Here is a 12654-nt window from a genome sequence, read left to right as displayed (position 1 = left end):
ATTGATCATTTTGAGCAGCAAGCTAGAGATTGTAACGTAGAGCTTCAGTGCATCCCGGAAACAAAAAATGAGAATATTCTCACCATTGTCCAGCAGATGGCATCAGTGGTCGCTTGCGACTTAACAGATGGCAGCATATTGAACTTCCACAGAGTTGCTAAGATGGATACACGTCCCAACGTCCCGCGAAACATTGTAGTGAAGTTGTCTAGCCCAAGAGGACTGTGGATGACATTGCCTGGGCCGTAAAACACTTTAACAAGGAAAAAAATCCCACGAACAAGCCTGAATACATCTCATTTGGGTTTTGCTGGTCCAAACCCATACCTATATACATGATGGAACATTGTCCCCGAAGATAAAAAAGTGACATGCTGCCACTAGACTAGCATGCGAATGAGAAAAAATATGAATTGGTGTGGATAAGAAATGGTCGTATATTTGTTCGTAAAAACAATGAAGCTGCAGCACTGTGGATAAAAATACTGAAACTCCTAAACGGCTTAAATTAGTATAAATTTCTGTATGCATGCATTAACTTTTTGTTGTATAAAATTCACATTAAATATTTTTTATCAAATGTACGAGGTCTAAGGACCAAGACGGAAGATATCTATACATCGGCTTTATGTCATGACTACGATTTAATAATCTTAACTGAAACTTGGCTGAACAACACGGTTTTTGATAATGAAATTCTAGATAGTCGTTATATTTTACACAGGCGAGATCGCTCTTCGTGTCCACTATCTTGCCATAAAAAAGAAGGCGGTGGGGTAGCAATTGCCGTTAGTAAAAAATTTGAGTCTGTGAGGAAGTACGAATGGGAATCTGAATGTGAAGATTTATGGATAGCGATTAAAGTTAGTCATAACATCTTTATATATGTTTGTGGTGTTTACGTTCCTCCCCCAGTTAAGGAAGATTACTTGGAATGCTTTTTTAAAAGTGTGACTGATATTTGTAATAACAAAATATGTCAAGATTCACTAACTCTTATCGTTGGCGATTTTAATTTATCTAACATTTCTTGGGTAACTGATATAAATGGTAGTGGTTTAGTGTCTGGTCAACTATGTAACAATATAGATAGTGTCTTTTTGGAAAACATTGCTTTCAATAACTTGAAACAATGTAATCCTATTCAAAATATAAACGACCGTAATTTAGACTTAGTTCTTACAAATAATTCTGATTGGATACAAGTAAAAAAAGAAGATAATGCTTTAGTTAAAATTGACAACCATCATCCACCTCTACAAATTATTCTAAAAGTAAATTGTAACCGCCACATGAAACCTTCTCGAACACCATTTCTTAACTTCTTCTTATGTGACTATGATAATGTCTGTAACGAACTGGATCAAATAGACTGGTTGTCTCTTTTTCAAAATGTTCACTCGGTCGATGCTAAATTAGACATATTTTACCAGACACTAATGCCCATTATTCATAGACATACGCCTATGCGGAAATCGCGAGATAGTCACTATCCTATATGGTTCTCAGGTCCACTATTACGAGCATTAAAGGAAAAGGCAAAAGTCCACCATAAAAGCAAAAAATATAATAATTCAATGGATAAATTTTCATATAAATTACTACGAGAACGTTGCGCCATTATGGTGAAAGATTGTTATAATAATTTTAAAAAACGCGTTGTTGAATGTATTCGTGACGATCCTACCTACTTTTGGAAGTTCTTTAAACAACAGCGTAAAAATGGTACCAATTGTATTCCGAACGAAATGATTCTGGATAATTTTGTAGCCAAAGGAGGAAAGAATGTATGCGACGCCTTTGCTAAACATTTTTCATCGGTCTACACAAACACCAGTAACTGTCAAGTAGGCAATTCACCAATCCTAAACAATACCATTCCCACTGCTTCATTCGGTACTTGTCAACTGACTGAAAAAGAAGTTTTAAAACATCTCTTACACTTAGATTCACTTAAAGGGCCCGGCCCAGACCTTCTTTCCCCATTATTTCTTAAAAAATGCGCCCACAAATTAGTTAAGCCACTAACTCTCATCTATAATTATTCTTTGCAAACGGGTATATTTCCTACCAAATGGAAAATTGCATATATCACACCAGTCCATAAGTCAGGCAACTCAAAAGATATAAAAAACTACCGGCCTATATCTATTTTATCAGTTTGTGGTAAAGTCTTAGAAAGCTTAGTTCAAAAACAAATTTATTCTCACATAGCTCCTTATCTTGATCCTAATCACATGGGTTTCGCCCTCACAAATCTACAACCTCTAACTTAGTTAGTTATATTTCAGACATCGCTGAGATTGTCGATGCTACTGGTGAGGTACATGCAATTTACACTGATTTTCGAAAAGCATTCGACATGGTGAACCATAACATCTTGTTATTAAAAATTGAGTTTTTGGGAATTCATGGCTCATTGTTACGTTGGTGTGAATCTTACTTAAGAAATCGGTCGCAACTTGTTGCTGTTAATGGTTTTAAGTCTTATGAGATAAAAATAACATCGGGTGTACCTCAAGGATCACATCTAGGTCCCACGTTTTTTCTAATTTTTATAAATGATTTGGCACTCAAGTTAAATTCTAAATTCAAAATGTTTGCAGACGATATGAAAATTTACAAAACTATTAACAGCCAAGCTGACGTGATAACACTACAAAATGATATTGATGCTGTTCACTCTTGGTGCACCAATAATGGTATGTCCTTAAATATTGAAAAGTGTTTCCACATTAAATTCACCAGAAGAAAAAATCCGCTAGACTGTGTCTATAAAATAAACGAGGTTATTCTTAAGGAAGTTTACAGTATGAGAGACCTTGGTGTAATTGTAGACTCCGCTTTAAGTTTTCGTCCACATATCGAGCAAATAACATCGAAAGCTTCAAAGATATCTGGACTAGTCTTCAGACAAATGAAAATATTCAAGGATCCCAGTTTATCTATTCTCGTCTTCAATAGTATTGTCCGTAGCATCCTTGAATATTGCAGCACAGTATGGAGTCCAGGGTATCAAGTTCATTCCGATAGAATAGAACGAATTCAAAAACGGTTTCTATACCATCTGTCTTACAAGGACTTCAAATGTAACAAATTGTTTTCGTATGATTCTCGTCTCTCTTACTATAAAATGAAATCGCTAAAGGATCGTAGAAAGATTGCGGATGTTATTTTTCTGGCAAAGCTAATGAAGGGTCTCATTGATGCACCTGAATTACTTGAACGCTTAAAGTTCGTTGTGCCTCGTGACTGTAGCCGCTTACACAATCGTAAGACTTTCTGTTTGCCTCAAGCCAAGACCAATCTCGGACTTCATAGTCCGCTATATAGAATGCTATTCCTTGCAAATTGTCATAGAGATGTTATAGATATCTTCTGTGACAGTATACCCACAATAAAAAATAAATTAAGTACCTTGATAAGTTAGTAAGTTAGGAAATGTGTGCATTGTTAGTTGTAAGTTAACCTTTTTTTTTCTTTTTGTTTGTTAGAAACTATTTTGTACAAGTTTTGTTCTTGTTTAGTTTGTTTTGATAAGTTTGTTTGTTGCGCTGTAGTTATTGTACCACCTAATCGCGCATGCCACGTCCACATCTAGTAGACACAATTAACAACTAACATTTCTGTATATCTTTTAACTTGTTATCATACAATAATTGTAGTCAGTTTTGTGGACTAATAAAAAGATTTGTAAGATATAGTGGTGATAATTATAACGCAAACTTAAAACTAAAGCTACGAGGGTTCCAAATGCGCCCAGGTCTGAGAAGAGCCCACAACAAACTCAGCACACTACACACTACACACTGTACACTTTTTTACATGCGAAACTCTGAAAGGGACTCGGCAGCAATGGTAGTGCCCATAGAGACTTTTGCTCAGGGCACTAAAAATCTATAACATATCGAAATATTAGGACATTTAACTGAAACCACATTTTCCGTTCTTTAAGCCCGGGGTCATTTTAGTGATAACACAAATGTGTGTGTCAACACGAAGAAAAGACACAAAGTGTAAATTTTAATTCCCGGTACGCTCGGTGGGGCACTTCGAATCGGCACAAAAAATAACTGTAAGCATGACGCACCTCTTCTAGCGTACTTGTGTTATATCCATTTCAGTGATTCAAGGCTATATTTCGAGCCATCCAAGGAAAATTCCAACAAAATATTTTCCTAGTAGAAAATAAACACGGTGTTTTCTACTCTATCTTTAATGGAATAAAGGTCAATATTGTTTGCACAGTGTAGAGATATGTACTTAGTGCGACGGGCCGTGTAGATTCGACCCTGGTAATGTTTTTCCATAAATAAATCTAAGCTTAAAGGCGTTGTAGTGTAGGAGATGACACTTGAAACATTTAGGTCGTGAATACATCGATTTTAATGAAAAAGTTGCATGTTGTCAAACTCAAACTCAAACTCAAATTATTTGTTCAGAATAGGTAAAATTTAACGCTTATAAATCGTAATAAATCAGTGAAAAATTTTTTGAAACCTATAATAAATTGACTGAGAAATTAATCCATAGTATAATATTATAAATGCGAAAGTGTGTCTGTCTGTCTGCTAGTCTTTTACGGCTCATCCGTTCAACTGATTTTGCCGAAATTAGGTACAAGGATAGCTTGGATCCTGGGAAAGGACATAGGCTACTGTTTATCCCGGAAAATTAAAATTTCCACTTCTCATGGGATTTTTAAAAACCTAAATCCATGCACATCGACCTTTAGAAGGAGATAGCAGATTTGTAGAGCATTTTCTCTGTCGCTGAGACCGACAAAACGTCATATAGGTATGAGTGAGAGAGACGCTCTACAAAGCCGAAATGTCATTCTAATGGCCGATGTACGATACTTTCTGCAGCGTACTGTATACTACAAGGCATTATGCTGAGCTGGAACCTAGTTCCGGATTTTGCCACACATGACACAGTTTATTCCGGCGCTGCTGTCTTGCTTGAGGCATGTTGCTATTAGTGAAAGCGCCGGGATAACTAACCCTTATTTTGTAGCGTAGCTTATGACATATGTCGTAGATATTTTTTATATCCGTAATTTCACGGATTCGGATCGGATGAGTGCGTGATCGTTGTTAGGCACTACTTCAAAAATAAACGTTATTCTTTCAAACCTGTCGAGTTTTTGAAAACTTTTTAAATTCAATTATAATATGGGTACCTACAAGTCAAGAGTGAATAGACATCTTCTAGGCAAGCGCGCTCCATCTTGGTTGCATCATCACTTGCCACCAGGTCTGATTGCAGCCAAGCGCTAGTCTATAAATTAAAAAAAAAAACGCTTTTTTGTGATTCGGCATGTTTGGCCGCCATCTCTTGGTCTATAATGTACCGTGTTCATAGTAATAGATGGGTTTGATTCCCCGGCCGTGCAATGAACGCGATTAATTGGGCTTTGGCTCCTTTACTATAATTTACGGTTAATTGACGAGAAAAAAGGGGTTATTTAGGTTTTTTAACCATTTTCAGTTACTTCAGTAACTGTACACTTGTGTAAGCTGTGATATCCTAGTAAGACTTCTGCGTCCGGAGGGTCCAGGGTTCGATCCCGGGCACGCACTCTGTTAATTATTCGGAGTTTTTTTTAATTCAGATACAAGTTAGCCCTTGACTGCAATCTTACCTGGTGGTAAGTGACGATGCATTCGAAGATAGAAGTGGGCTAACCTGGAAAGAGTGTGGCAGTTTTTAAAAAACCGGCCAAGTGCGAGTCAGGCTCGCGCCATGAGGGTTCCGTACTACAGTCGTATTTTTTCGACATTTTACACGATAATTCAAAAACTATGATGCATAAAAATAAATAAAAATCTGTTTTAGAATGTACAGGTGAAGACCTTTCATATGATACCCCACTTGATATAGTCACTCACTTCGAAAGTTTAAAATACTAATTATTAGTTCATGACCAGAATTAAAAATTTTTTGTGTGATCTAACCCTAAATTCGCGGTTTTCAGATTTTTCCCCAAATGTCAGCTATAAGATATACCTACCTGCCAAATTTCATGATTCTAGGTCAACGGGAAGTACCCTGTAAGTTTCTTGACAGACAGACAGACAACAAAGTGATCCTTTAAGGGTTCCGTTTTTCCTTATGAGGTACGGAACCCTAAAAACACATGCTCTTATGTTTCTACACGGCACTGTAACGCTAAATCGCTTGGCGACACTGAGTGACTCTGAGCTTTCATGATCCATATGTCATCATGATCCATATGTCATCATGATCCATATGTCATCATGATCCATATGTCATCACTGGCAACACACACTATCTTGGTCACAGCGCTGAGGAATTTTGGACCAACCAAACCAAACCAAATTCGAGAGTCGAAATACTTCCGCGTTACAGTAAAATGGACCTAAACAGCCTCGAATTGAAGTCAAATATTCAATGCCACTGATTTTAATTTCGCAATGTTTCCGCTTGGAGCGCTGGCTATAGAAGTGTAGACAAACTTGAGCTTTAAAACAAGGCGGTTAAGATCCAGTTTACTGTAACGCGGAAGTATTTCGACTCTCGAATTTGGTTTGGTTTGGTGAGACGTAAAATCTTGTACTACGGGTAAAGAAGACATATCGAAGCTTCCCAAACGCTGCCCAGCCGAGTTGGACGGATTGGGCGGATAACCTCTTTCGTTCGTTTTGTGGAACTCTAAAAAGTAATCTCAACCAAAGATTTCTGCTGAAAATAGTCTGTAAATACGAACCACTCTAAGAATCACTTTATCGTTATGAATCAAATCAATTTTGGTTCGCGTTCACATTTTATTACACATATTTCATAATACAACCCCATCCGTTCCCATATTAGGTATAGGCTAGGAACTGGTATACGTTTTGTATGAAATGAAATGATTCCATGTAGGACGTACTATATCTTATTTTATACATTTATTTATTTATTAGGAACACACACAATACATTAATTTAACACAAACTACGACACTTATAAACAAACACAGGCTGATAAATGTATCTATAAAATGTGTACACAGCATTTGCAAAATATCTAGACAAATAAAAAGAACTTAACTAACTAGGTACTTAACTAAACAAATAACTAAGTTACTTAGGAGATGAACCCACCGTAAAATGATAAGAGCTTTTTTTTGAATGCAGTAGCTGAGTCATGAAATATGTCGATGCCAGGTATCATTTTTGATATTTCGTTAAATTTTGCACATATATATACGCATAATTGGGGCTTGATTTCCTAGTGAAAGGTATATGGAAGATTTTTGGGGATATAAAACTGCGGGAGTGTCTATGTGGAACAAATAAGGATATATATATATCATCAATACTTATAATAAAACTGTAACAGGTCAAATTCTGTACATTGAAGATATTTTGAAATTTTTTTTTCGAGGGCACTCTATAATCGATACTGAACACAAAACTGTAATTTTTTTCATTTTTGTCTGTCTGTCTGTCTATCTGTCTGTCTGTCTGTCTGTCTGTCTGTATCACGGCCGCGCATCACGCTGAAACTACTGAATGGATTCCAATGAAACTTGGTACGATTTGAGGTCATACTATGGAGGAAGAATATAGGATACTTTTTATCCCGAAATTCAGCATGGTTCCCGTAGGAGAGGGGATGAAAGTTAAAATGTATACTGAGTTGTAATTCATTAACGCGTAGTCCGATTTCATTCATTCTTTTTTTGTTAGAAAGGGGATAAAGCAACGACTTTATTCTCAGACTTCAAGTCTCAACTCCTCAACCCTGATGATGTAGGGTACAGCACTCCTAAACTATAATGTTTCAGGAACTGCGGATGATGCAAAATTATTTTAGGTACCAAGCATGGGCTATATCATTGAACTTCGGATCCTAACTCCTCAATCCTGATGCTGCAAAGTACTGAAGTCCTAAATCGTGGAAATTTAAAAAAAAATTAAAAAATTTGAATCGACTGTTAGGCGGAACGAAGTTCGCAGGGTCAGCTAGTATATACTATATCTATACTTCTATACTAATAAATAAAATTTAAGTGTCCGTCTGTAATTTCGAAATAACTACCTTAAATTAAGCTCTAGTTAATATATTTTTCTGTTTGTTACAGAACACTATCACATCTTCGTGGGCGACCTGAGTCCAGAAATCGAAACGCAAAACCTCCGAGACGCGTTCGCACCTTTTGGAGAAATATCGTAAGTACAAACATACACAGCCACTATATACTTATTTTACTAGCTTATGCTCGCGTGGACTACACAAATTTCAAACCCCTATTTACCACCTTAGGGGTTGAATTCTCAAAAATCCTTTCTTAGCGGATGCCTACGTCATAATAGCTATCTGCATGCCAAATTTCACCCCGATCCGTCCAGTGGTTTGAGCTGTGCATTGATAGATCAGGCAGTCAGTCAGTCAGTCACCTTTTCCTTATATATATTTAGGTTTTTAAAATTCTCATACATTCAAGGCTGCAGATCCTTCCAGATTGTTCTGGATTCGGAAGGATTTGGACCCCTGGAGTCAATGTAACTTGAGATGAGACCACAGAGGCGACTGCCATACAATAAACAAGACTAGAGATGTGAAGTCTGGCACCGTGCCAATGACGTGTGGTGCCAGTGGGAGCGAGTTGTGACCGCTTATGAAAACGCCTTTCTATGCCATCTTAAGGCCATAGCAAACACGATTCTTGTAGCCGCGACGTGAAAAATCACTGTGAAAAAAAAAACATGATCAACAAATCGCCAGCCCACTACTGTGCACAGGTCTCAGAATGATAAGAATGTAGATAACAATCCAGCACGCTGGCCAAGTGCGGATTGGTAGACAGGGTAGACTTCACACACCTTTGGGAACGTTGTGGAGAACTCTCAGGCATGCAGACATCATTTTTCCTTCACCGTTACAGCAAGCCATATTTAGTTGCTTAAAACGCACATTAATAAATAATAAAATTTATTTATTTAAAATTCTAAATTTTAACAAAATATGCCCTTTACAATGTTACGTAGTCATTAGTTACTAAGGACATATGAATGGGCCGCGTGACAACCCCTGTATAAGTGAATACTGTATTACAGTGGGTTGCCTTCTCCATTCCTAAAAACTTAAATAAATGTTATTACAATTTGGTGCGCTTAAAGGTCGGACATGTTATACCGGTGTCTATTACTAGTGATAGTGGTGTGCATGCATGCGTGTGTTTGTGTGTGTATGTGTGTGTGTTTGTGTGGTTACTAACATTGGTTACATTGCTTCTAAAAGTTACAACTGCATGCCCGAGATCGAGCCTCTCAACCTCCCGAATAAAAGGCTATCTTGTAACGTAAATTTCACTGCTTCATATGCATTGGCCATAAGAAGCCTTTTCCCGCTACAAGTATGGCCACACCTCCAACAAGAAAAGTTGTCTTGAAGCCAAAAACTTCTTCCCTTAGTGAGATGTTAGCCTGAATTCACGTTGATAAACTTTAACTTTGTTCTTGGACAATCTTTGACATATTTATTTCATTAATCAGTACCCTTATTATAAATGCGAAAGTGTGTTTGTTTGTTGGTTTGTCCTTCAATGACGTCGCAACGGTGCAACGGATTGACGTGATTTTTTGCATGGGTATAGATAAAGACCTCGAGAGTGACATAAACTTTTTATCCCGGAAAATCAAAGAGTTCCCACGGGATTTCTAAAAAACTTAATTAATAAAAATCAGCTAGTAGGTACCGTAATATTATCATACAAATTTTAAATATAACCTGAAAAAAATTTCTTAACCATTTTCTCGAAATCTCTGTACCATTTTATTTTTATTTTATTCAGATACAAGTTAGCCCTTGACTGAAATCTCACCTGGTGGTAAGTGATGATGCAGATGAGATGATAGCGGGCTAACCTGGAAGGGGTATGGCAGTTTTTATTAAACCCATACCCCTTTGGTTTCTACACGGCATCGTACCGGAACGCTAAATCGCTTGGCGGCACGGCTTTGCCGGTAGGGTGGTAACTAGCCACGGCCGAAGCCTCCCACCAGACCAGACCAGAAATTTAGAAATGATAAAATTCCAAACCCCTGCCAGGAATCGAACCCGGGACCTCCCACTATTAAGACCACAGCGCTCACCACTGCGCCAGGGAGGTCGTCAAATTTTTCCATTCACCATTTTTCCAATCCCTTTCTCTCTCTGATAATATAGGCCCTTCCTTTCTAATGTACTTTAGGAAGTCGCTTAAATTTTATGATGTCCCATAATAGCTTGCTGATAAGAAGTTTGGAAAGCGCTTCAATTATTTTGGAGTTAATTATGGAAAATACGAGAAGCTACGTCACTTCCCATAATATTATAAACTAGCGACCCGCCCCGGCTTCGCATGGGTGCAATGTAGATACTAATGTGGTGTCAGTGAGGAGTAATTGTTTTTCCTAAGTTTGTTCTGTAGGTATACCCTTATAATATAAGGCTTGTACGTAGAAAATCGCGATTTTTTATGTGATTTCAGAAAGATTGATTTGTTAATGAGCGTATTCTCTATTGTTCCAGCGACTGCCGGGTGGTGCGGGACCCACAGACTCTAAAATCTAAAGGATATGGATTTGTCTCGTTTTTAAAGAAATCGGTGAGTATTTGAATGAAACAACTTGTAGGTGCCTACGTAAAAAAATTTTTTGTTAAAGAATTAACCATTACACATATCTCACACCCGGCTTTTCTCACGTGTTTAGTCGATGTTAGCCCGACTAGTTTCGGACCCATCTGGGGTCTATTTTCAAAGGGAGTCAGTTCGCGCACGCGTCGCGGTTGAAACTGCGCGCCGCGCGCGCCGCTGCCTGCACGGCCCGTTGTGAACCCTCACAACGGGCTGAGGTGTGGGGGAGACAGCTGCAGTTCCTGCTGATCTTCATCGCTGGAGCCGTCACCGTAATCCAGGCAAGCGGAGCTAATAGTAACCTGTCCCACGAGTGATGCCATTGCACAACGGGCTGTGCGGGTAGCAGCGCGCAGTCTCAAACGCGACGCGTGCGCGAACCGACTCCCTTTGAAAATGGACCCCGGATGGATTCGAAACTAAATTAAAACTACCCGACGATTCGAAAGCGCTTGTATCCATTCTATTATATTATATTATATTATATTATATTATATTATATTATATTATATTATATTATATTATATTATATTATATTATATTATATTATATTATATTATATTATATTATATTATACTCCACTCCACTCCACTCCACTCCACTCCACTCCACTCTACTCTATTCTATTCTATTCTATTCTATACTAGTCGAAACTAGTGAGATATGTACAATGGAAATCAAAAAATCAAAATACGACTGTAGTACGGAACCGTCGGTGACTCGCACTTGGCCTGTGTTTTAAGCTAGAGATTCTTATTTATCTATCCTTTCAGGAAGCAGACTCAGCCATCACGGCATACCCTCATTTCACACCCTTAGGTGTTGAATTTTCAAAAATCCTTTCTTAGCGGATGCCTACGTCATAATAGTTGCATGCCAAATTTCGGCAATTTCAGCAGTAGTTTGAGCTGTGCGTTGATAGATCAGACAGTCAGTCAGTCAGTCACCTTTTCCTTTTATATATTTAGGTTTTTAAAATTCCCATACGTTCAAGGCTGCAGATCCTTCCAGATTGTTCTGGATTCGGAAGGATTTGGACCCCTGGAGTCAATGTAACTTAAGATACAATAAACAAGACTAGAGATGTGAAGTCACCTTTTCGTTTTATATATTTAGATATCCTTTCAGGAAGCGGAGTCAGCCATTACGGCGATGAACGGCCAGTGGCTGGGCTCCAGGTCGATCAGAACCAACTGGGCGACACGGAAACCCCCCGCGCCGAAGAATGAACGTAAGTTAAGCTCAATATTGAGGGTCTTTATCCCTTCTTCCGTAGGCAATTTGTAACATATTCCGACGATATATGGATCCGAGATAATATAGTCGTTAACTATGGGCCTCATAAGAAAGCTCAGAGTCACTCAGCGGGCGATGGAGAGAGCTATGTGCGGAGTTTCTCTACGTGATCAAATCAGACATGAAGAGATCCGTAGGAGAACTAGAGTAACCGACATAGCTCAACGGGTTGCGAAGCTGAAATGGCAATGGACAGGGCACATCGTTCGTACAACCGATACACGTTGGGGTCAAGGTGCTGAAATGGCGACCTTAGACTGGAAAGCGAAGCATTGGAAGACTCCCCACTAGGTGGACAGACGACATTAAACAAGTCGAAGGGAGCCGCTGGATGGCGGCGGCGCAAGACCGTGGTGCGTGCTGCGGGTATGCGGGGCGATCCCAACCCTATTGCCATCTTGACCTGTTATATTATAAACTAGCTTATGCACGCGACTTCGTCCGCGTGGACTACATAAATTTCGAACCCCTATTTCACCTCCTTAGGGATTGAATTTTCAAAAATCCTTTCTTAGCGGATGCCTACGTCATAATAGCTATCGGTATGCCAAATTTCAGCCCGATCCGTCCAGTAGTTTGAGCTGTACGTTGATAGATCAGTCAGTCAGTCAGTCAGTCACCTTTTCCTTTTATATATTTAGATAACTTACTGTTATCCGGACGATGTAGGTATGACATTGGTTCAAGTATCGATATAGATTTAGGTATCAAAACAAAAGGTTTAATAA

At 38.5% G+C, this 12654-nt stretch overlaps 1 protein-coding gene across 3 annotated transcripts in view; it reads left to right on the top strand.

Annotated features, from left to right (window-relative positions):
• The window catches only part of LOC117995052 (cytotoxic granule associated RNA binding protein TIA1), a 122390-nt gene that overhangs the window by 84815 nt on the left and 24921 nt on the right, over nucleotides 1-12654 (top strand). For all 3 annotated transcript variants that reach the window (XM_034983040.2, XM_069508423.1, XM_069508422.1), the window contains 3 exons: nucleotides 8093-8180; nucleotides 10525-10600; nucleotides 11759-11861. In XM_034983040.2, coding sequence (XP_034838931.1) covers nucleotides 8093-8180; nucleotides 10525-10600; nucleotides 11759-11861 — 267 coding nt within the window. The remainder of the gene's footprint in view (nucleotides 1-8092; nucleotides 8181-10524; nucleotides 10601-11758; nucleotides 11862-12654) is intronic.

This window comes from Maniola hyperantus, chromosome 28 (genome assembly GCF_902806685.2).
Source record: "Maniola hyperantus chromosome 28, iAphHyp1.2, whole genome shotgun sequence".
Taxonomy (NCBI): domain Eukaryota; kingdom Metazoa; phylum Arthropoda; class Insecta; order Lepidoptera; family Nymphalidae; genus Maniola; species Maniola hyperantus.
This window is presented reverse-complemented; position numbering and strand designations above follow the sequence as displayed.